General features: G+C 52.4%; 2 protein-coding genes across 3 annotated transcripts; one reads left to right on the top strand and one right to left on the bottom strand.

The window, feature by feature from the left end:
* Positions 1 to 745: 745 nt before the first annotated feature.
* DVL3 (dishevelled segment polarity protein 3) lies at positions 746 to 19,264 on the bottom strand. Its single transcript, XM_010337629.3, has 16 exons — positions 19,104 to 19,264; positions 11,241 to 11,310; positions 10,584 to 10,705; positions 10,370 to 10,479; positions 10,063 to 10,198; positions 9,793 to 9,886; positions 9,510 to 9,579; positions 8,733 to 8,872; positions 8,474 to 8,550; positions 8,323 to 8,390; positions 8,026 to 8,175; positions 7,291 to 7,422; positions 6,950 to 7,117; positions 4,092 to 4,307; positions 3,586 to 3,996; positions 746 to 2,784 (listed from the first exon to the last, which is right to left on the bottom strand). Exons 1-16 carry the CDS (start codon positions 19,262 to 19,264, stop codon positions 2,753 to 2,755), a joined length of 2,157 nt encoding a protein of 718 aa, XP_010335931.2. The 3' UTR covers positions 746 to 2,752.
* On the top strand, positions 19,245 to 23,187 carry LOC141585404 (uncharacterized). 2 transcript variants are annotated; one of them, XM_074404623.1, is made up of 2 exons: positions 19,245 to 20,122; positions 22,408 to 23,187. In XM_074404623.1, the coding sequence occupies exon 1, from the start codon at positions 19,245 to 19,247 to the stop codon at positions 20,076 to 20,078; it is 834 nt and encodes a 277-aa protein (XP_074260724.1). In that variant the 3' UTR covers positions 20,079 to 20,122; positions 22,408 to 23,187. The 2 variants fall into 2 exon arrangements, with proteins under 2 accessions (XP_074260724.1, XP_074260722.1); XM_074404621.1 differs by having other exon boundaries at positions 19,245 to 20,100; positions 22,408 to 23,186.
* The last annotated feature ends 780 nt before the right edge of the window (positions 23,188 to 23,967 follow it).

Raw genomic sequence — 23,967 nt, 5'->3', positions numbered from 1 at the left:
TGCTTTCTAACAGTACCTCTGATTCTCCTAAGCTTTTCTCAGTTATTTGTTCCAGACACGAGCTTTTTCCAAGGGATTCAAGACCCAAGGAGAGGAGCGGGAGGAAGGAGGCGACTACTTGGGAAGAAACTAAAGCTTTTCACAAATATGTCGATGACTGTATACTCTTCCTCGAGGTCAGCTAAAGCTTTTCATGAACGGGCCAATGTTCTCCTTAACTATACGATTGTTACGCCTTCTTCTAGTGACAGGCATATATGTTGCTCAGAAGATGTTAAAAGAGTTGGATTTAGTTGGACATGGGATTTGAAATCCCCTCTTTGATAAACATAATCTTTACATCCAAGCTGAGGAGATAGAGCCAACCCTCAAACATGAAGGGCCTGCTTGGTTCTTGCAGAATCTGAAGAAAATCTGTTGGCTCTTCTCTTTCTGTGGGCAGAGAGAAATTGCTGCTTTCCCTGGGCAGGACTGCACCTGTCATGCGAAGAAGGAAGGGCAAGAAAGGGCAGATCTGGTTGCAGATGTTACAGTCCTTCACAGCCTCCAGCCGGAAGCCACAATGTGGTTGGATGAAGATCTGACCTCCTTCAAATAGTAGTCGCAGCCTGAAGTCATTAAATGACTGAATACTGGCATTTCTAATTTTTGAACCAGCATTCAAGGCTTCAAGACTCCTACCTTTGCAAAAAGCTTTATCTTCCAAAAATACCCTAAACTGCTACCAATTTAGAGTAAATAATAATAATGATAAAATAATAATAATAGCTACCATTTATTGAGCACCTACTCTACTGTGTGCCAGGCACTGTGCTAGGCACTTTTCGTACAATATCTAATTTAAATCCTCACAACAACCCTGTGAGGTAGGTATTATTATCATCATTTTACATACGAGGGAACTGAGGCTCAGAGAGGTTAAATAACTCTCCTATCACACAACCAAAAATAGTAGAGCTGGAATTCAAACCCAAAACAACCTGACTCCAAATCCCATGCTCCAGTGAATTAAAGTAGAGACAGAGGGGAGAGGGAGGGCAAATTCAAGAAAGATTGTTGGAGTGAAATGGATATGATGTGCTGATGAGTAAGATATGGGAAGAAGGAATGTAAGCTCATAAATGTTTCTAGCTGGTGAGCCTATGTAGATTGTGATGAAGGTAACCAGGATAGGAATTCAGGAGAAACATAGTTGGTTGGGCATGTGAGTCGAGTCCATATGGAAATGCCCAGAAATGTCCAGTAGGTAACACTAATACAGATCTGAAGTCTGGGGGAAGTTGGGGTTGGAGCTATATATTTGGGAGTCACCAGCATATCAGCAGCAATTGAGGATATCAGGATGAATGACTCCATTTTGGGAGTAACTAGAAAGGAAAGAGAAGTGAATCCAAGACAGAACGATGGAAGCACTGATACTGACAGGCAAGAGCAATCGTGGAGAAATTCTCAAGAGGGTTGGACAAGACAGAGTCAGAGCGAGAAGTACATGAAACAGCCCTGCTGTGGGTGGCTGGAAGCCATGGACTTGGTTGGGAAAAATCTAGAGCTCCCAGAAGGCAGGCAAGACTGAGTCACACTTCCAGTAAAGCCCTCTGCTCACCAAAACCCCAAGAAGTATTGTTTTTGTTTGTTTGCTTTTGAGGCAGAATCACACTCTGTCACCCAGGGTGGATGCAGTGGTGCAATCTCAGCTCACTGCAACCTCCACTTCCTGGGTTCAAGCGATTCTCATGCCTCAGCCTCCTGAGTAGCTGAGATTACAGTCAGGCACCAAAACACCCATCTAATTTTTGTAATTTTAGTAGAGATAGGGTTTCACTATGTTGGCCAGGCTGATCTTGAACTCCTGACCTCAAGTGATCCACCTGCCTCAGCCTCCCAAAGTGCTGGGATTACAGACGTGAGCCACCGCACCTGGCCAAGTATTGCTAATTGAATGAATGCCAAAATGCCTCTACCTTGGTTTACTTCAAAACCTAGAGCTAAGGACTTCATCTCAGTTTTGACACCCTAGACCCAAAAATATGGAAGCCCAGGGAGCCAGGAGAATTTATAGCAGAGGCTTAAAGAGAAAATCATGATTTGTTTAAAGTGGAGAATAAGGTGAAAAATAAAATCTGGCCCTCGGTCTGGAAGTCCTGGAAGTGTCCTTGCCCAGCCTCAACTGGCCTGTGGGCTTCTGTGTCCTTGCGCTGGGGAGCCATGATGAATGTGAAAACGGGTAAGGTTGCGTGTGGGGGTGGGAATGGCCTGTCAGTTGTGGGGCAAGTCCTCTCAGAGTCCAGCTTGACCCAGCTTACGGGCTTTATCCAGGTGCGAAAATGCTAGGGATGTGTGGGAGTTTTGAGGGCTACCAGGAAGGGGAGAAGGATGTCAGGGGACCAGCCCCACAACCTAGGAGAGGATTAGGAGAGAGGGTCCAGCCCTTTGGGCAGGGGCCAGCCCCAAGGCTTAACTGAACTTGCATAGGCACCTGTGGGTGTCTCTGGGCATGTATGCATGCAGGAGTGAGAAAGGTAAAGAGAGCTAGAGAGGCCCCCTGCAGACTGCCACGTGTTGTGTGGCCTGATTCTCTCTGGAAAGGAGGAGAGTCTCCATGCACGGGCGAAGCTGGGCCCTCCCCAGAAGCTTAGTGACTCAGTATGTTAACATGTGGGTGTGGGGGCTGGACATCCTTGGGAAGCCCTGAGGCGCTGCCGAAGCAGGGTTCCTGGTCTCCTCGGAGGCTGGGCCACCCCTCGCTGGGGGCTCACAGAAAGTCAAACAGCCCGAAATTCTTGGCTGCTCCAGGCCCAGGGAAAATTGGGGGAGGAAAAAAGAAAGAAAAGAAATGTTTCAGGCCTGGAGGTGAGATGAGCCTGCTGATTAGTAGGGTTAGGGGTCCAAAGGAACCAGCACACAGGGCAGGCAGGGGTAGAGCAGAGATGCTCTCTGGAAGCCAGTAGCTGCTCAGGCAACTGAGGGGGCCCTCGGGACCTCTGATCTTGGCACAGGCAGGGACAGCACAATGGCTACCGGAGGCAATTACAGCTTTAGGTTGCAGGACTGAGGCAGCAGGCAGGGGTTGGTTAGTAGGGGCAGATGAAGCAAATGTATTTTGGTGTCAGTAATGTGGGGTAAAGTCAAGAGGGGTGGAGTTAATAGAGGGATGATGTAGCTGAGTGAATGGTGAAAGGGAGCTGAAGAGGAGATGAGAGAATAGGGAGTGAGCATCCCATCAAGGACACTGCCGGAGACAACTCTCTAAAGGGGGTTTGCAGAGGGGAGTAAGGGGCAGCACCAAGTCTGGTCCCGGGGACACAAAGGATTCTGGGAATTCCTGTGCAGCAGTTAGTGGGCAGAGGAAACGAACTGGGGCCAGAGGCAGGTTAGGGGGCTGCAGAGCCAATCGGTAGGTGCATTCCATCCTTGCAGCACCCAGCGAGCAGTTAGCGCACCTGGATTTAGTTCCGTTTATTTCCCTTTCAGGTACCAAACAAAGTAAAAAAGACGGACGGATGGAGAGGAACGCAGCCGGCTAGGGTGGGAGCGGAATGGAGGTGGGGAGGGGCCCTGCTCACATCACATCCACAAAGAACTCACTGGGGTTTCCCATGGCCATGCGGAAGGACTGTCTGCTGGCGGTCAGTTCCGGGGGCACTGAGGCCAGGTCGCGGCCTGGAGGGGCTCCTGGGGGGCCCAGGGCCGTGGGCGGTGGGGGCATCATCAGCATGGGGGGGCCGTAGAGAGGGGGCACGCCGGGAGGACCATAGCTCGGGTGTGTGTGGTGGCTGCGAAGGCTGCTGGCCAGAGAATGGTGGCTGCGGTGGCTGTGTTCACTGGCCGCCGGGCCTGAGCGCTCGCTGGGCGCCCGCTCCCGCGGCCCCCGCAGGCTGCTGCGTGTCGTGTGGTCCGATTCGCTGCCGCTGCCCCCCGACTTGGAGTCCCCGGCCTTCGGGTCCTTCTCTTTCCTCCGGTCACTGCCGCTACGGTTGGAGCCACTGCTCCGACTGCCTGTAGGAGGCAAACAGGGCCGGCGTGGGGCAGCTGGGCGGCGGGTAAAGCCCGCAGCCCACCTGTGGCCTTCCACCATGGCCCCATTACTTTACCTTCGCTGTGCTGACTGCTGGCGCTGCCCCCGCCGTAGCTGTAGCCCAGCTCTGGGAAGCCCGGGTGCGGGTTGTAGGGGTGCGGGGGTGGCGGGTACTGGTACGGGAAAGCCATGGGCCAAGGGGCGGCCCCTGGGTGCGGCAAAGGGGCCAACGTGTCCTGGTCAGAGGCGCCACTGGAGCCATCGTGATCGTGGAGAGACAGGTTGGCCATGTCTGTGGAGGGAAGGCCGCATGGAGCTAGCTCTTTCCGGAGAGAGGTCCCTAGCCTAGGTCAGGTGGGTTCTGGCTAAAATGAGGAGGCACAGACCAGAGAACTCCCCACTTCTGCAGATCCGCTTTGGCACCACCAGAGCCAGCCCCCGGGGGAGACCCTCCTCAGGAAGGCCCTGAGTCATCATTCTAGATTCTCAGCTAAAGCTGTACCCCCAATCCCTGGAAGGCCCTTGCGAAGCTTTTGTACTTTCTCTGCTGGCCTCAGCGGGATAGAAGCAGCAAAACTCTTTATTCTGAGACGGTGTCTCGCTCTGTCCCGGAGGCTGGAGTGCAGTTGGCACAGTTTTGGCTCACTGCAACCTCCTTCTCCCGGTTCCAGCAATTCTGCCTCAGCCTCCTGACAGGCGTGCACCACCATGCCCAGCTAATTTTTTTCTTTTCTTTTTCTTTTTTTTGTATTTTTAGTAGAGATGAGGTTTCCCCATGTTGGCCAGGCTGGTCTCAGGCGACCCACCCGCCTCAGCCTCCCAAAGTGCTGGGATTACAGGTGTGAGTCACGGCGCCTGGACTGCAAAACTCTTAGGTGGCCATTTTCTTTTCTGTTCACTCAGCCGGTGCAAGTTGAGGAATTTGGAAGGCTGAAATACCAGCCAGCCACCAAGTACATCACACCTGAAGTTCACGAAGCACAAGAGAGAACATTATTTTCTGCAGATGTCAGCACAGCCCTATGAAGAAGGCATTCATCATGTCTTTCCCCCACGAGGATAGTGAAGTCCAGAGAGGTTCAATGAACCGGCCTGAGGTCAGCCTGAATTGTAATCAGAACAGAGCTAGGCTGGGCGCGGTGGCTCAAGCCTGTAATTCCAGCACTTTGGGAGGCCAAGGCGGGTGGATCACGAGGTCAAGAAATCGAGACCATCCTGGTCAACATGGTGAAACCCCGTCTCTACTAAAAATACAAAAAAAATTAGCTGGGCATGGTGGCGCATGCCTGTAGTCCCAGCTACTCAGGAGGCTGAGGCAGGAGAATTGCCTGAACCCAGGAGGCGGAGGTTGCAGTGAGCCGAGATCGCGCCATTGCACTCCAGCCTGGGTAACAAGAGCGAAACTCTGTCTAAAAAAAAAGAACAGAAGCTAAGAGTAGATTACTTTCTCCTTACCTTCTCTGATGAAGTCATTAATTAGGAGTAAGGAGCAGTTTGGGACATTTTTTTTGAGATGGAGTTTCGCTCTTGTTGCCCAGGCTGGGGTGCAATGGCGTGATCTCAGCTCACTGTTACCTCTGTTTCCCAGGTTCAAGCGATTCTCCTTCCTCAGCCTCCCGAGCAGCTGGGATTACAGGCATGTGCCACCATGCCCAGCTAGTTTTGTATTTTTAGTAGAGATGGGTTTTCTCCATGTTAGTCAGACTGGTCTTATACTCCCAACCTCAGGTGATCCACCCACCTCGGCCTCCCAAAAGTGCCAGGATTACAGGCGTGAGCCACCTCACCCAGCCAGTTTGGGAAATGTAGGTGAAGTTTTACCCACTCCCTCACCTAGAACTAAATACCCACTAAAAGCCCAGAATGAGTGCAGGGCCCTCTAGAGATTCCCTACATAGAAGGTACTAGGCCCTGACTGCACTTTCCCGGTGCTGCTGGGAGGGTGAGTAGGGTGGGAAGGGGCCAGAAAGAAAAAACAACTTAGGTGCATCCCCCTGTGCTCTCCAACCAGTTCCCAGACGGGCCTGGCTCTTCACAGCACTGTCTCACCCACTAATATTCCTCATCTCATGACTCTGGTGCCCCCAGGGAAATTTACATTCCTTAAGGGCAAGGCTGCTCCCACCAATGTTGGAACTACCGTGAAGAGAGTATAAGGGGCCAGCCGCTAGGACTCGATACCTTCCTGGGACACCCTCTGCTCACACACTATTTGTACCAGTTCCCAGAGCTCCAAGAGAGCAATAATTGCCCTTGAGGCCACCTGCCTTATTAAGATGAGACATTCCTCCCAGCCCTAAGGAGAGCCAGCCCAGCCTTCCAGGAAAGAAGTCAGGAGACAGGGCTGTGAGGCTGCCTGTGGACGCCGTAGCCAAGCCATCAACCTGTCAAGAGGCCAGCAGGCAGCACGGGGAGTGGAGGAGGAGGAAAGCAGTGGTCTGTGTCAGCTCTTGCCCGAAGAGCTGATGACACCGTGAGCCTCCAGGCTGTTGTCTCGAGGCAAATGACTGTGCTTCGCAGGGTGACCTAGGCCTCCAGTTCTTCCCGTTGAGCCTGTAACACCCCTAGCTGAGACTTTGGCCAGTGAGAAGGAAAAGGCCTGTCTGTCAGTATCCTCCTGAGCTGGGCCTCTGGGAGGTTGTGAGGCTTGAGTAAGATGACCCTTTGGGAACCAGCATGGTCAGGCAGAGCAGGCACTTAGAAAATGCCAGGCCCAACAGGGAGATGTAGGCAGGCGAACAGGCTAGATGGGACTCTTCTTCCACCACAGAACTCCTAGGCTGGGATTACAGGCATGTGCCACAATGCCCAGCTAGTTTTGGGCCCCTGGCTCTGCTGTCCTCCAATCTGGGTTCCCGAGTCTGCTGCCACCTCCCTGGCTACCTCCCCACTCCTAGCCAGGAGACAGGACAAGAAGGTGAGGGAGGCACATACTGCCGCAGAGGTCGCCAAAGATGTAGTAGCACTGCTCGGAGAAGGTGATCTTGTTGACGGTGTGGCGGATGAAGCCAGCTTTCAGCAGGTTGCTGGCATACTTGCGGGCCTCCCTCCGGTCCGTGAAGCCTTCCACATTGTGGTATAGCCAGTCCACCACATCTGAGCCTGGGGGCAAGGCTGCCAGTTGATTGGGGGGGGCCCATCTGACTTGGACCCATCGGGCCTCACAGAGGCTATGAGGCTGGGGCTGGTTCCAGCTCAAGGGAAGTCCTGGGTCCCCCGGCCAACCCTGCCCGTCACTCCCACCTGCCCCACATCCCACCATGGGGCTCTCTCACCGATGAAAGCGTTAGGGATGGTAATCTTGAGCCACATGCGGTCACGGACCTCCAACCCTGATTCAGGGGAGGCCATGGCTTTTACGATGGCAGCCATGTCACTGTGGATGGACAGGTGGAAGTCGTCTAGGCCTGGGGGTGGGAGGCAGAATGGTAAGGCAGAAAGGGGCTTTGCAGTTAGGGAAACAAGAGTTTGCATTCTAGCTCTACCACCTAATCGTTATGGGACCAATGCTGGGAAAATTACTGACTTCTTGGACACTCAGTTTCCCCTTCTGTGAAAAAATGGGGATTTTAATATCTACTTTACAAAGCTATTTGAAGAATTAAATCATGTAAATGCAGGTGCTTGGCCCAGGGTATAATGAACGCGCTATGATAATCGGAATGACTGCCATTTACTGGGTGCTTGCTTTATACCACGCACTGCAATGGTGCTTCATCCACATCCTCTCATTAAACCCACAGGAATCTGGTAACGTTTATATTGTGAGCCCCATTTTGTAAGAGGAAACTGAGGTGCCCTGGGTGCTCATACAGGTTCAGAAGCAAACACTGTTGAGTGGGGGTTGGAGTGCCCACCGTGGGGGAGTTGCAGTGTGGGGTCGCTGACAGGAGCCAAGTCCCCTCTCCAGCCCTCTCTGATGCCCAAGCAAGAGTCTCCACACGGACCCGCATCAGTTTCCCCCACCTGGCCCTGTCTGCTGAGCCCAGGAGACAGGGTTGGACACTCACGCTCTGTGTCAGGGATAGAACTGGTGATGGAGGAGCTGGTGGAGGTGATGGTGCTCAGGGAGGGGCTCATGCCATATGCAGGGAAGGTGCCCGTCATGGCTGCAGTGTGGGAGACCCAGGCCGCAGGGTCAATGGGCCGGATGGGCTCGCCTGCAGGGAGGACGAGGAGTCATGGGCTACCCACCGCACCCACTGCTGGGCCCAACAGGATAGGTGTGGGGGTTCTGGGTGACAGAAGAGAGACCGGGCTCATGGATGTAAGCACCAGCGTTAGGACAGAGTCTCCCATCCACTTACTCCTGGGCAACGTGAAGCAACCACGTGGACTTGGGTCCCAGCACTTGGCTACAGTCAGGGTGATGGGCCTGAAAACAAGGGTGTCCTAGTGAAGGCAGGATGTGTACAGGCCAGACCACGCCCCTTGCCCAGTGCCCCATTCCATCCGTACCCCGGTTTGTGCACAATCTCCCGCAGTACTCGGACTGCGTCGTCATTACTCATGTTCTCAAAGTTGATCTCGTTTACCTGGGAAAGAGGACCCAGAGTGGGATAAGCAGTTGTGCTGGGGAGGATGAGCGGGGAACTCAACTTGGTAGGTTAGGGAGTCTTTCCCCAACCAAGAAGGGGCCTCTGAATGAGCAGGGTGCAGATGGTAGGACACCTCCCTGCTCCCTATCCACACCACTACCTAGGGTGGGCCCTGATACCTGTAACAGCATGTCTCCTGGCTCGATGCGCCCGTCAGCAGCCACGGCCCCGCCCTTCATGATAGAGCCGATGTAGATGCCGCCGTCTCCACGCTCGTTGCTTTGGCCCACAATGGAGATGCCCAGGAAGTTATATTTTTCTAGAGAGAGTAATTTAAGACCTTAACGGGGAGCAAGGTTCCTACCCACATTCCCAGCCTGTTAGGAAATGGAAAGGGACAGGAACTGAACTGACATTTACTGATCCTGAACCAGACACTGCACTCAGCATGCATGCTCAAACATGCTTCCATGGAATCCTTGCTGGCTGTAAGGTAGGGACTCAGTCCCATTTTACAGAGCAGGCAATTGAGGTTCGGTGAACTTAGAAGATGACTTTTCTAAGCCAGTAAGTGGCAGAGCCAGGACTCAAACTCAGATTGAAATCCCAAAGTTGAGCTCCTTTTATTATATTCAGCTGTCTCTTAAAGAGTACCTAGGGCAGAAATCAGAGAGCAAGGATGCAATGGCTGAGAGATGCAGAGGAGTGGACACTCAGGAATCATTTCCTCCAGGAAGCCTTCCCTGATGCCATTTTCTGCTTCCACAACTCTCTGTGCTTATCTCTGTCACAGCCCTGATGGTGAGGTACTAAAATGATCAGTTTATGTATCAGCTGATGCTTAGAAAAGAGAGCTCCTGGAGGGCAGGGAGCAAACTCTGCGCCTCTCTGACCTCGAGTCTGCCGAGTGGCTGGCACAGAGTATGTGCCTGAGATTGCAGTTTCCTCAGACTCACCCATGTTGAGAGTGACCGTGATGATGTTGAGTGACATGGTGGAGTCCGTGATGCTGCTGAAGGATGAGGACTGGAATAGACAGAGGCCCTGAGCAGCACATGGGGCTGGCAGGAATTCACTCCCACCTGGCTCCTCCTCAAGGTGAGTCCTCGATGCTGCCCCCGCCCCAAGGTTCTAAACACCGCACTAAGGGGAAGGGATATGAGGAAGAACGAACCTTGGCCCTGCCTAGGAAGGGCTCACCACCTGCCCGCGCCATCCCTAGCTTTCCAGACCCCATACCCGCTCAATCCGGGAAACCTTCTGCTTCCGCCGCCGCCGCTTGTGTCTTCTCATCAGGCGTGAGGCGCTGCTCTGCTCCGTGGAGCTGCTGAACCTGTGGGGCCCACAGTCGTTCCCCACCAGGCTGGCCCAGCCCTGCCCCATGAGAGGCACTGCAGGGCCTGGGTCCCCAACACGAAGCCCACAAGCCTCCAAGGGGCCCCACATCCTCAGATTTTAGGTTCCTCAGGGGTCACCTGCCCCACAATACCCATGAAACTCAAGCCCCACCTGCTGGTGGAGTCATCCTCATCTGAGTCAAAGAAGCTGGTGGTCTCCAGCTCGCTGCTCATGAGGGTGGATGAGCTGTCGTAACCGCCTGGCTCTCGCCGCCGCTCCCCCTTCGCAGTTCCATTGAGCCGGGCTGCTGCAGGGATGGAAGCAGTCGTGTTTACACAGTGCCAGCGCAGGACGAAGGAAGGAGGTAAGCCAGGGGCTGCACTGAGGCCAGGCACATCCTGAGCACAGGAAGTAGGGCGAGGAGGTGGCTAGCTGGGTGGAAAGCACGGGGAGGGTGTCTGTGTTCAGGAAGATATACCATGCTCTGGGCCATCCCTCCGGCGTGGACGCTCTCGCTGGGCAGACACCAAGGAGTCCGTTTCTGTGTCATTGTCCAGGTTCTCCTGGCTGCCCCCACCAGCATGAGGGCTGCAGGGAAGAGACTTGATGGGGGAGGGGGGCAGGCTGGGGGCTCCCTTGCCGAGCCCTGGGCTGAGCTGATGTGGCCCTCTCCACCCTCAGGTCACACTCACTGGAAGGATGGGGGTCGGGAGTCCCCGATGCCTCCAGTGCGCTCCATAGGTGGTGGCAGCTCCGACGGGTTGTCCGCACAGAAGGGGGCTGGGTCTGGGTGTGAGCCCTCAGCGGACACCAGCTGAGGGAGAGAAACAGAGTCAGTAGTATGTTACAGGAGCACCAAAGAGAAGGGGATAGTTGGCTTCTGGCAAGGCGGGAAGGCCTAGGAAGAAGGAAGCAGGAAATACGGAGGGAGGAAGGACAGGGCTGTGCAAGGGCGGCTGAGATGGACAGTGGCCCCTCTGCCACTGCCTGCTACTGATGGGGCGGCTGGAAGACAAGGTGTGGTGAAGTGGAGGGGGAGCAAAGGACAAGGTTCAGGGGTCTGAGCAGAGATCAGCAGCTGGCAGGAGGAAAGCTGAGGCCAGTGTGAAAGGCACAGGAAACGTTACTGTCCCCACTGTGTGTTTCTGTCTCTCGCTCTCCCCCCTCCCCACCACTGTCTCACTTTTCATCAAGGTTACAGAATCTGGGGTGAGAAACAGTTCATTTAGAAAGCTAAAGCCAGATGCAGATACTAAAGCTTAAAACCACCAGCTACAGTCTCAGTGACGTATTTCCCTTGTCCAGCCCAGCACAGGGATGCAGGTGGGTGGAGGGCTGAGGCTCCTTACCCAGGACACCACCCGGCCATTGAAGCACGGCAGCTTGGCATTGTCATCAGAGATCTCCTCCTTCACCACTCTGCAGAGAAAGGGGGATGCCACAGAGAACCTTCTAGGGTGAAAATGAAGGATCCCCAAATCCCAACTCTCAGGGGCTCCTCTATTCTAAATTGAGAATCAAACCACCAGCACAAGACTTTTCAAATGAAAGCAGAGGTTGGGGAGACCAAGGGACAGCTCTTTAGCACCACCAGGAAGACACCAGCCCTGCCTGGGCCAGATGCCTTCCTGGGGCATCCTCTGTCATCAGGTGGTTGCAAATTAAAATGGACACATCACTGCCCTCTATGCCACTCCCTAAAATCTCCAGAGTGCACTACCCATCCCCAACATCATGATTCTCCTGCGCTGGATTTTCTCTATTCCTCTGATCCCTAACTGGAAAAAAAGCATACAATTATAATTGTCCTTCCTTTCTTAAGTGGAAACCCTAACATTGTTGTGGGAGGTGTGAACAAAGAATTTAAGAAAATTAGAAAAGAGAAGTGGAGGCTGGGTGTGGTAGCTCACGCCTGTAATCGCCACTTTGGGAGGCTGAGGTGGGTGGATCACGAGGTCAGGAGTTCAAGACCAGCCTGGCCAACATGACAAAACCCTGTCTCTACTAAAAATACAAAAATTAGCTGGATGTGGTGGCGAGTACCTGTAATGTCAGCTACTTGGGAGGCTGAGGCAGGCAAATTGCTCGAACCGAGGAGGTGGAGGTTACAGTGAGCTGAGATTGTGTCACTGTACTCCAGTCTGGGCGACAGAGCAAGACTCTGTCTCAAAAAAAAAAAGACAGAAAGAAAGCAGAGGGGAGAAGGCATTTACTGGTTATTTTTCACATGCCATTATGATAATTAACAGTAACACTTGCACTCTCTCACACTGGTAATCCCAGCACTTTGGGAGGCCAAGGCAGGAGGATCACTTGAGGCCAGGAGTTTTAAGATTTGCCTGGTCAACATAGTGAGGTCCCGTCTCTACAAAACAAAACAAATACAAAAATTAGCCGGGCATGGTGGTGTACGCCTATGGTCCCAGCTACTTGGAAGGCTGAGGTAGGATCGCTTGAGCCTGGGAGTTCGAGGCTGCAGTGAGCTATGTTTGTGCCACTGCACTCCAGTTTGAGTGAAAAAGAAAGGGAGGTACAATGGGGAAACTAGGCTCAATAGGTTCAGTAATTCAGCTAAACTCCTATTACTAGTATGTGAAGAGCTGGAATTTGAATCCTGGTCAGCCTGAGTCTAACGTCTGCATTCTTACCTATTACACCACCCTATCTCCCCAGAGTTAGAACCTATAATCTTCACATCAGCCTCAGTGGGCAGACAATATGATCTTCATTTCATGAAAAAAAAAATTGAGAAACACTTGATAACTTATCCAAGGTCATAGGACTAGTAGATGTCAGAGCTTGTCCGACTCCAAAATCCATACTCTTTCCATTGTATTTCACATTCTTTACTATATAATAACAGAGGTAATGTGGGTCTGTGTGGAGGGTGGATTCGGGAGGACGATGATACGAGGCATGAAGGGTGTGGAATGTGGCCTAGGGAATGTGGTTTGACCTAGGGAATGTGGGGAAGTAAGAAGTCAAGATAGTAACTGCAGTTTGGGGTTGGAAAAGGGAGTAGTAAAGTTTGAGGACCCTCAGACTGTCAAATATGCCAGGAGTACAGGGATGGGAAGACATGACCAGGGGTAAGATGATGCATAACCGGGAGCTCTGAGCAGAGCGGGAAGACAGCAAGGAGGAGATTGGGAAGTCTAGTCCTGCCTTGATTTTTTTTTTTTTTTTTTTTTTGGAGACGAAGTCTCGCTCTGTCACCCAGGTTAGAGTGCAGTGCTGCAATCTCAGCTCACTGCAACCTTCACCTCCCGAGTTCAAGTGATTCTCCTGCCTAAGCCTTCTGAGTAGCTGGGATTACAGGTACCTGCCACCATGCCTGGGTAATTTTGTATTTTTAGTAGAGATGGGGTTTCACCATGTTGGCCAGGCAGGTCTCAAACTCCTGACCTCAGGGTGATCCACCCGCCTCAGCCTCCCACAGTGCTGGGATTACAGGCATGAGCTACTGTGCCCAGCCCCCTTTGTTCTTCGAGCAGCTTCTGCCCAGAGCCGGAAACATGCTTGGCTCCTTGTGATGCTCACATTTTTGGACTCACAGCCAAGTTGGCAGACCGAGCCTGCCCTTCCCACTCCCATCCGTCTCTGGTTCCTCAATCATTCCCAACACCACAGCGACCCTTGGAAAGCAACCCAAATCATCCTACTCAGGCCCACCATGGCAGAAAGTGTAGAAAGGATAGGATAGAGGCTGGGCGCCATGGCTGATGTCTGTAATCCCAGCACTTTGGGAGGCCAAGGCAGGGGTCGGGGGGATCACCTAAGGTCAGGAGTTCGAGACCAGTCTGATCAACATGGAGAAACCCCATCTCTACTAAAAATACAAAATTAGCCAGGCATGGTGGTGCACGCCTGAAATCCCAGCTACTCAAGAGGCTGAGGCAGGAGAATCGCTTGAACCTGGGAGGCAGAGGTTACAGTAAGCTGAGATTGTGCCACTGCACTCCAGCCTGGGCAACACGAGCGAAACTCCATCTCAAAAAAAAAGAAAGGATAGGCTAAAAAGAAGGGACAGAGAGGTAGCTCAGACCCGCCAGCCAGTCTGGCCACAGGGTACTACTACAAGCTGGCAGCCCCACAGGACCCAGCGGAAAAGGGAAGACACGGGCCACATGGCACAGCCTGCTTTGGAGGGGGGGGTCTGCCTATGGGTGGGAAAATGCTGCCAAGTCCCTACCCAGCCCTCCACTGGCAGACCCCACCACGCTGCTCCACACTACACGTTTCCTCTGTTTCTGGGGGTTATCAACAGGTCACCAAGGCTCTGCTGACTCACAAGAATCAGCTGATCTTCGGCAGCTTTGGGGGACCTCAGTCAGGCCTTACTCTCCCACCATGGAGCTGAATGGCTGGGGGTTACACAGCGCGCGCGCACACACACACACACACACACACACACACACACTCACGCCCCAAACAGAATCAAACAAATATGGGCTCAAATTCCAATTCTCCCAGTTACTAGCCTACCAATTTCTCCAAGCCTCTGTCTCATCCTGGTAACTGGATCCTCAAATGCCAAGCATGATCCAGGCAATACAAGCTAGTTATATTGTCACTTTTTAGCGGGTCCACACGCTATTTCTAACTACATATATGTTTTTAAGGGCAGAGCAAATACATCTATTCATCATTCATTGTTCATCCAGTTAAAATATTTTGGCTGAGAGCCCAGTGGGTTTTAGGTCCTGAGCTTGCTACTGTAGAGATCTCATGAAACATCAGACCCAGAGTCTGCCTTGTTCTCAGAGAGACTGTGTTCCAGTGGATAGTTTACGGAAATATATTGCAATCCAGGAAGTGGTTGAAGCTGCAGGAGCAGCACGTGTTCACTGGATAGACATCTGCTGAGTGTTACACAGGTGTCAGGATATAAAGATAAGATAAGCCAGGTGCGGTGCTCAGCACTTTGGGAGGCCAAGGCGGGCAGATCACTTGAGGTCAAGAGTTTGTGACCCGCCTGGCTAACACAGCAAAACCCCATCTCTACTAAAAATACAAAAATTAGCCAGGTGTGGTGGCACACACCAGTAGTTCCAGCTATTCAAGAGGCTGAGGCAGGAGAATTGCTCGAACCCAGGAGGCAGAGGGTGCAGTGAGCTAAGATCGTACCACTGTACCCCAGCCTGGGTGACAAAGGCAGGTCCCATCTTAAAAAAAAAAAAAAGGAAGGCCCATAGGGAAGACAGTGTATGACATGGAGCAGCAAGCCACAGTAAATGACCTGACCGCTATGTTGCCCCCTCTCACAGCTCAACATCAGACTAGCAGTAGGTACCTTACTTCCATGTACCATCCACCACGCCCTCAATGCTAAAGATGTTTATCCTTCCTCCAGTTTTCAAATAAGATGGCAGGCTGGCTGCAGTGGCTCATGCCAGTAATCCCAGCACTTTGGGAGGTGGATCACCTGAGGTCAGGAGTTAAGAGACCAGCCTGACCAACATGGTGAAACCTCGTCTTTACTAAAAATACAAAAATTAGCTGGGCATGGCGTTGGGTGCCTGTAATCCCAGCTACTCGGGAGGCTGAGGCAGGAGAATTGCTTGAACCCAGGAGACAGAGGTTGCTGTGAGCCGAGATCACGCCACTGCACTCCAGCCTGGGTGACAAGAGTAAAACTCCTCAAAAAAATGAAATAAATAAAACCATAAAAAGATGGCTGAGCTTACCCTGAGCTTGACAAATACTTTTGAGACCAGATGGGACTTGAGGAGTCCTCAGGCCTCACAGCAGAACCTCAAAGGCTGAGGCAGGAGTAGAGAAACTGGAGAGACAGTAGCCTTCCTCCGCTGACAACTTTCCCTTCTGTCAACTAGGATCAATGGCCCCTGCCTGACCTTTGTCTTGTAGGGCTTGGAGAAATGGCGGCCTTATCACCTCTAGTTTGCCAAGGCTTACCACCTCCCTCGAAGAGGATTCATCAGTAAAATGGTGACAGTAATGACACTTAAAATTGTGTGATTAAGGATTTTGATGTGGATCCAGATTCCTAATGTCAAAGCAAACTCTGCCTTTTCTTAGCTGTATGACCTTGGTTGGGCAAGTTACTTCAGCTTTCTGTGCTCTAGTTTCCTTTTTTTTGTTGAAACAGGGTCTTACTCTATTGCCTAGGCTGGAGTACAGTGGCACCATCACAGCTCACTGCAGCCCCAAACTCCTGTGCTCAAGTGATCCTCCTGTTTCAGCTTACCAAATTGGGACTACAGGCACACTCCATCACGCCTGGCTAATTAAAAAAATTTTTTTTGTAGGGATGGGGTCTGGCTATGTTGCCAAGACTGGTCTCGAACTACTGGCCTCAGGCGATCCTCCCACCTCAGCCTCCCAAAGTGCTGACATGACCAGTGTGAGCCACCATGCCCGGCATAGTTTCATTTGTAAACCAGAGATACCATTATACTTTCTATTTCACAGGGCTGTTTTGAAGATCAAGTGAGTGAAGATTTGAAAAACATTTTGATTAGTCCCTGGCACACTAAGCATAAAAGGAGTGTGTTAAATAAATGAAACACACACACATGTATATATACATATGCTATTAGTCAGCTATTAGTCCTCTGTCACAAGACAGCCGTATCAGGTCTCCTGCTCATTTATCCTTCTGAGGATAAAAACAAAATCCATCTCCTCCACTTTATTATTATTTTTTTGAGAAGGAGTCTCACTCTGTTGCCCAGGCTGGAGTGCAGTAAAAAATCTTGGCTCACTGCAACTTCTGCCTCCCAGCAATTCTCCTGCCTCAGCCTCCTGAGTAGCTGGGATTACAGGCACGTCCCACCACACCCGACTTTATTTTTTATTTTTAGTAGAGACGGGGTTTCACCATGTTGGGCTGGCTGGTCTTGAACTCCTGACCTCGTGATCCACCTGCCTCAGCCTCCCAAAGTGCTGGCTGTGAACCACTGAGCCCAGCCTTGACTTCATTTTTAGCACTGTTTTCAACCCTGCTAAAATGGTCCCACTCTGATATTTTGGTTCAAGTCCCACTGATGTTTGCAAGACGGCTTCAGGTGGCACATAAATTAACATTGCTTAGTTCAATCGTTAAATATTTACGTTAAACATATTTTAGAAAGAAATATAAATAGAAAATCAGACCTCTGGTTTCACATTATTGCTTGGTTTAAGCTAAGAAAAGAATGAGTGGGCCGGGTGTGGTGGCTCACCCTATAATCCCAGCACTTTGGGAGGCTGAGGCAGATGGATCACAAGGTCAAGAGATCGAGACCATCCTGGTCAAGATGGTGAAACCCTGTCTCTACTAAAAATACAAAAATCAGCTAGGCATGGTGGCGTGCGCCTATAGTCCCAGCTACTTGGGAGGCTGAGGCAGGAGAATCATTTGAACCCGGGAGGTGGAGGTTACAGTGAGCTGAGATCGCGCCATTGCAATCCAACATGGGCAACAAGAAAGAAACTAAAAAAAAAAAAAAAAAAAAAGAATAAGAATGAGTGGACTGACAATGGATTTAAAGAAAAATATTAAGTAAACAGTGACTAGTGTAAGGGGGGCCCTCTTACAACTGCAGTTTGGCCTGCCTCAACAGCAGCCTTGGGAGAGTGACAGCAGCCCAGAGTTGTCCAGGCTTAGGAGGCAGGGGCCAGGCCCGGTGGACGTAGAGGTAAGTGGAGGGTGGAGAGACAGCCTATCCTAGCCCTGCAAGGCATCTGGATCTGGGATGGCCCCAGGGCACTGGACTCTGGCTGATCTTCCCCCATTCCTTACGTGGAGGCTGTAGCTTGATCCCTTCTAACCCTATTCTTCTCTTGCCAGGCCAAGGCACCCACCCCCTCACCCAGACCCCTTCTCGACCCATCCGTCCTCGGAATCTTCCAATCAGAGGTGTCTGTCTCTGGGCTGAAGGCAGACAATGGTCACAACACCAGGAGCACCTCACCCCAGGGCAGGAACAACGGCAGAAACCAGAATAGTTAAAATCTACATAGCACTGCCCACTGTGCAAAGGACTCTCACACACAGGATTTCAGGGGCCCATCCAATCCTGAGTTCCCGGGCAGAAGGTGACAGCAACACACGCCAGGCATTAGACAGAAGGTGCTTGCTTCCCAGGGCTAGGTGGGTCAGGGGCTTGGGAGAGAAGCCAGACTGATGAGCACTGGGGAGAAGAATGTCTCCTCTTGGCTGTGGGGCCTCAGCTCCAAAGAGCAGTGCGGGCCTCAGGCGAGGGCTGGAGAGGCAGCAGCCTTCAGGCCTGGTGGGGCCTCCCCAACGACTCCAGGCCCAGCGCCCACCTAGTGAGGCGGCAGGCTAGTGTGGGCGCCTCCCCCTCCCCCAGTCTCCTGGGAGTTGGGGGGTTCGAGGGGATCAGCCAGCCCCCCCCCCAAGGCCAGCTGCTTCAGAACCTTCCGGCTCCAACATTCCATCCCCTCTTAAAGGGGAAGTGACTGCTTCCCAACTCTGCCTGTCCAGATCTCTGCAGCTGTGTGGAAGGGAAGACCCCACCAGGGAGGGGAAGATGGAGAACACCAAGAAACTCTTCCTGGCCCTCCCATCCAGGTCCCAGGTCGTTCCCAACGTCTCCCCCTTGGCCACCATCTGGAGGAAAAAGGCTAGAACTGGAGGAAAGATCAGCACCTGGGTCATGAGGACCAGTCGTCAGGGGTCAGGCGCTCTGTTCCAGTGGCAACACCCTCCGCAGCCCACAAGGGAGAGGAGAGGCAGCTAAGATAAACATCAGCTCTGCAGACCCCGCTCCTGGCCGGCGCCCGAGCACCCCCGACACCCCTCCCCCAGCTCAAAGTCCCAGCAGAGCCCTCAGATGCAGCATACTCCAAATATGGCTGGGAGCTGCGCTGCTGAAAAGATGCAGGGGCGAAGAAAGCGGGCCACGCAACCCCAGTCTGCGGAAAAGGTGGCGCCGGCCCCTCGGCAGGAGGAGGACGGAGACTCGGGCTCCGGAACCAGGTGGAGGGGGGCGTGTGTCTGTCTCTGGGGGCCGCTGGTCCCCGAGGAGGTGAGGGGACCGCACGGCAGGAACTCCGATCGCTCTCGGGGAGTTGGACGTCCCCTTAAACCAGGGAGGCCCAGGTCCCCCTTCAGGGATGGGCTGGAACCCACGGGGCCCCCGCGGGCCGAGTCGCCCCTGAGGTCAGAGCAGGGCTCGGAGCCGGCGAGCGAGGGCAGTCCAGACGGGCCGCGCCGTCCCCGGGGGCGGGGCGGGGGCCCTCCTCACCCGAAATCGTCGTCCATAGACTTGAAGAAGAACTTATAGCTGGGTCGCTGCAGAACGCCCTTAAAGTCCGCCAAGGTGACGCGCTCGGCGGGCAGGGGCAGCTTCACGAGGTACGGCGTCTCCTGCCCGTCCAAGTGGTAGATGATCTTGGTCTCGCCCATGGCTCGGGCCTCGGGCCCGGAGGCCCGCGCGCGGCCTGCTCGGGCGGCGGGGCCGAGCCTCCCACACGGTGGCGGCGGCGGCGCGCGGCGCGCGGCGCGGCCCAGCGGCTCAACCCGGCGGCTCAACCCCGCTCGGCGGCGGCCCGCGGCGCCAGCTCCCTTGTTCTCCGGCCGCTCCCGGGTCCCAGCGCCGCCCGCCGCCGCCGCGGCCGCCGCTTCCGCTCCCCACTCTCCCGGCTGGGCCGGCGGCCGCTACTCTTCCGGTGGCCGCGGCCCTCCCGGCCCTGGGCTGCGTCCCGGCCCGCTCCCCTCCCCCGGCCCGGCGCGGCCCCGCCCCGGCGCGCCCCGCCCTCGGCCGCCGCACGGAGGCGCCGGCCTCGCGGCAGATGGCTGGGCTTCCACCCGGCTCCGCGGACGTCCCGCCCCCTGGCCGGGCCGCGGCGCTCGGTCCCGGGTCCTTAGAGACGGAAGGGGAGATTCACCGGGAGGGCGGCGTTCCCGGACCCGCGACGCCCTGACTCTGGACCCGAGTGGGATGGGTGGTTCCTCTGCGGTCCGAGGGGAGTGGAATGCAGGGATTGCTTTGGTCCCCAGAAATGGTCTACGGAAAGAGGGTGGCTCTGACTCTGGATCCCTGGAGGGGAGTGACCGCAACATGGCCCTTCAGGGTTTCTTGAGTAGCACTACTGCTGTCGCGGAGTCTACGAAACTGATCTCCTCAAGGGCAGGACAGCATCCAGTTCGGATTCCTCCCTATAGCCTTAGCGTCCAGTTGCAAGGCAGTGGTTCAAGAAATGGACTGAATGAAGAATAAGTTGATGCATGCACGCCGGACAGTAAGTCACCAACCCGAACTAGGTATAGCCAGTTCCTCACAGACCTCCTTTTAATTTATTTACTAAACACTGAGGGCCTACTATGTGTAAGGCATACTGCGTGAGATACAGCGGTAGCAAGAAAGACACGGCTTCTCTCAGGACCTTCCTTCTGCTGGATGGAAGTGCACAGGCTTGTTAATAAATAGCTTCAGAGTGGCAACTGCTATGAAGAAGGTAACAGTGCTGTGATGGGAACAGGGGAAGTCGGGCACAGTGGTTCATGCTTGTAATTCCAGCACTATGAGAGGCTGAGGCAGGTGGATCACCTGAGGTCAGGAGTTTGAGACCAGCCTGGCCAACATGGTGAAACCCCATCGCTCTTAAAAATACAAAAATTAGGCCAGGCGCGGTGGCTCACGCCTGTAATCCCAGCAAGTTGGGAGGCCGAGGCAGGCAGATCTCAAGGTCAGAAGTTCAAGACCAGCCTGACCAACATGGTGAAACCCTGCCTCTGCTAAAAATACAAAAATTAGCCAGGCATGGTGACTCGCACCTGTAATCCCAGCTACTCAGGAGGCTGAGGCAGGAGAATGGCTTGAACCTGGGAGGTGGAGGTTGCAGTGAGCCGAGATTGTGCCACTGCACTCCACCCTGGATAACAGAGCAAGACTCCATCTCAAAAAGAAAAAAAGAAAGAAAAATTAGCCAAGTGTGGTGGTGGGGGCCTGTAATCCCAGCTACTCAGGAGGCTGAGGCAGGAGAATTGCTTGAACCCGGGAGGTGGAGGTTGCAGTGAGATCACACCACTGCACTGCAGCCTGGGCGACAGAGCGAGACTCTGCCTCAAAAACCAACAACAAAACAAAAAAGACAGTGACCGGGGAAAGAAGTTTCTGGGGGTTAGAGAAGTACCCTTCCAGAAGAGAAGACCTAGAAATAGAGCGTATAAAGTGGCTATGAGATCTGGGGTGAGAGCATTCTAGGCAGAGGTGCAGGGAATATATGGGCTCAACACAGGAATAAATGTGTCACATTTGAGGAAAGAGAAGGCCATCGTGACTAAAGGGACAGTCCTCAACGAGGCTGGAAACATAGACCGGCCAAATTACATAGGACCTTGCATGCTACGGTCTTAAGTACAGGCTCCTTCTACTCCATTTTGTACACTGTTGCCAAATTAGCACTAGACTAAGAAGCTCTTTCAGATACCTCTTCTATTCAGAAATCTTTGCACTTTCCCCAAAGCCCCCAAATATCCTTAATATATCAAGGTCCTCTGTAATCTAACCTCTACCTACTTTTCTTTTATAGACTTTTGTCTCATGTCCTGGCAATTTTTTTTTTTAAGAGACGGGGTCTCGCTATATTGCTCAGGCTGGAGTGCAGTGGCTATTGACAAGCGCGATCCTACTACTGATCAGCATGGGAGTTTTGACCTGCTCCGTTTCTGACCTGGGCCGGTTCACCCCTCCTTAGGCAACCTAGTGGTCGCCCGCTCCTGTGAGGTCACCATATTAATGCCGAACTTAGTGCAGACACCCGATTGGCATAGCACACTGCAGCCCAGAACTCCTGGGCTCAAGCGATCCTCCAGCCTCAGCCTCTTGAGTAGCTGGGACTACAGGCACGTGACACCACACTGGGCTCCTGGCCAAATTTTTGACTCCAGGCAAATGAACCTACTTGGTAGCTCCTGCACACACCTTATATATTGTCACTTTATACACTTTCCTCCACTTTCTTTACATTTTTTATCAAAGGAGTATGTTTGCAAAGTCAAATCATATTTAAAAAGCTTTTTAGGCCAGGCGCAGTGGCTCAAGCCTGTAATCCCAGCACTTTGGGAGGCCGAGGCGGGTGGATCACGAGGTCGAGAGATCGAGACCATCCTGGTCAACATGGTGAAACCCGTCTCTACTAAAAATACAAAAAAAAAACTAGCTGGGCATGGTGGCGCGTGCCTGTAATCCCAGCTACTCAGGAGGCTGAGGCAGGAGAATTGCCTGAGCCCAGGAGGCGGAGGTTGTGGTGAGCCGAGATCGCGCCATTGCACTCCAGCCTGGGTAACAAGAGTGAAACTCCGTCTCAAAAAAAAAAAAAAAGAAAAAAAAAAAAAAAAAAGCTTTTTAACAAAACAGCAATCCTCGTCATTGGTATAGTGGTGAGAAAAAACAAAAATCCAGCAGTTCTTTGTCCCATTTCCTTCTCACTCTCAGTACTCATACTTCTTTGTCATTTATGCATTCTAGACATTCCTTATTGATTTCCAAATTTGATTGATGATTATCTGTCTCTCTTCCACCTTTCCCTTCCCTCTCAAAATAGTGAAAGACCCCTCTCTCTTCCTTGGCGCTGCCTACGGAGGTGGCAGCCATCTCCTCCGCAGCACTACTGGCATTCAGCGAGCAGTGTCATCTCCATTTTACAAGCATCATGGCCACCCTCAGCCTCCTCGTGAAGTCCAAGATTGTCAAAAAGAGAACCAAGAAGTTCATCTGGCACCAGTCTCACCGGTATTTCAAAATTAAGCAGAACTGGCGGAAACCCAGAGGTGCTGACAACAGGGTTTGTAGAAGGTTCAGGGGTCAGATCTTGATGCCCAACACTGGTTATGGGAGCAATGATAAAGCACGTGCTGCCCAGTGGCTTCTGGAAGCTCCTGGGCCGCGACGTCAAGGAGCTGGAAGTGCTGCGGATCTACACCAAATCTTCCTATGCTGAGATCACTCACGATGTTCCTCCAAGAACCTCAAAGCCATCATGGAAAGAGCTGCCCAGCTGGCCATCAGATTCACCAACCCCAATGCCAGGCTGCGCAGTGAAAAAAATGAGTAGACAGCTCATGTGCATGTTTTGTGTTTCAATAAAACTATAAAAACTGCCAAAAAAAAAAAATCGCGAAAGCACACTTTTTGGCTAAGAAAATACAGTACTTGGTATTGATCTTATTTTGACTGAGCAAATGTTCGCTGCTAAGTCATGTGTGTTTTATGATTGTTTCCTCTACAACCTTTTCATTTCCTCTGACTTTAATGATTGCCTTGTTTTTTCATGTTTTAATATATCATACTTACCATTAATTCTTCCCATGTAATCTAATAGTTTCTCAATATACTCTTTGTTTACTAGTCAAGGCTATTAGATAATCCATCAGTTCCATTTTTCCTGGAGCCTTCTATTCTTCTTTTTTTTTTTTTAGATGGAGTCTCACTCTGTCACCCAGGCTGGAGTGCAGTGTCACTATCCCAGCTCACTGCAATCTCTGCCTCCTGGGTTCAAGTGATTGTTCTGCCTCAGCCTCCCAAGTAGCTGATATTATAGGCACCCACCACCCCATCCAGCTGATTTTGTATTTCTAGTAGACACAGGGTTTCACCATGTTAGCCAGGCTGATTTTGAACTCCCGACTTCAGGTGACTGCCCGCCTTGTCCTCTCAAAGTGCTGGGATTAGAGGCGTGAGCCACCCGGTCTGGCCAAGCCTTCCATTATTTTGTTCTGGTCTGCGCCACTCACTGTCTCAGCCTGTGGACAGCTCTCATCGTGGGACTTCTCTGCATCCTCAAAATTCCCTTTACCTGTCTCCATGTTTTTTTTTTTTTTTAATCTTTTATTTGTTTTTATATTGCAAGCTCACAACAAACATCTTATAACTGTCTCCATGTTGAATCTGTTTCCTGGATACTTTACTCCTTTGTTTTATTTATTTGTTAATTGAGGCAGGGCCTTGCTCTGCTGCTCAGGTTGGAGTATAGTGGAGTAATCATGGCTCACTGCAGCCTCAAACTCCTGGGCTCAAGCGATCCTATCAAAGTCCTGGGATTATAGGCGTGAGCCACTGCACCCAGCCAACAATAAATTATTGAATTAAGAACAGGCCCATTCCC

The sequence above is a fragment of the Saimiri boliviensis genome, chromosome 8 (genome assembly GCF_048565385.1).
Source record: "Saimiri boliviensis isolate mSaiBol1 chromosome 8, mSaiBol1.pri, whole genome shotgun sequence".
In the NCBI taxonomy this organism is placed as follows: Eukaryota; Metazoa; Chordata; class Mammalia; order Primates; family Cebidae; genus Saimiri; species Saimiri boliviensis.
This window is presented reverse-complemented; position numbering and strand designations above follow the sequence as displayed.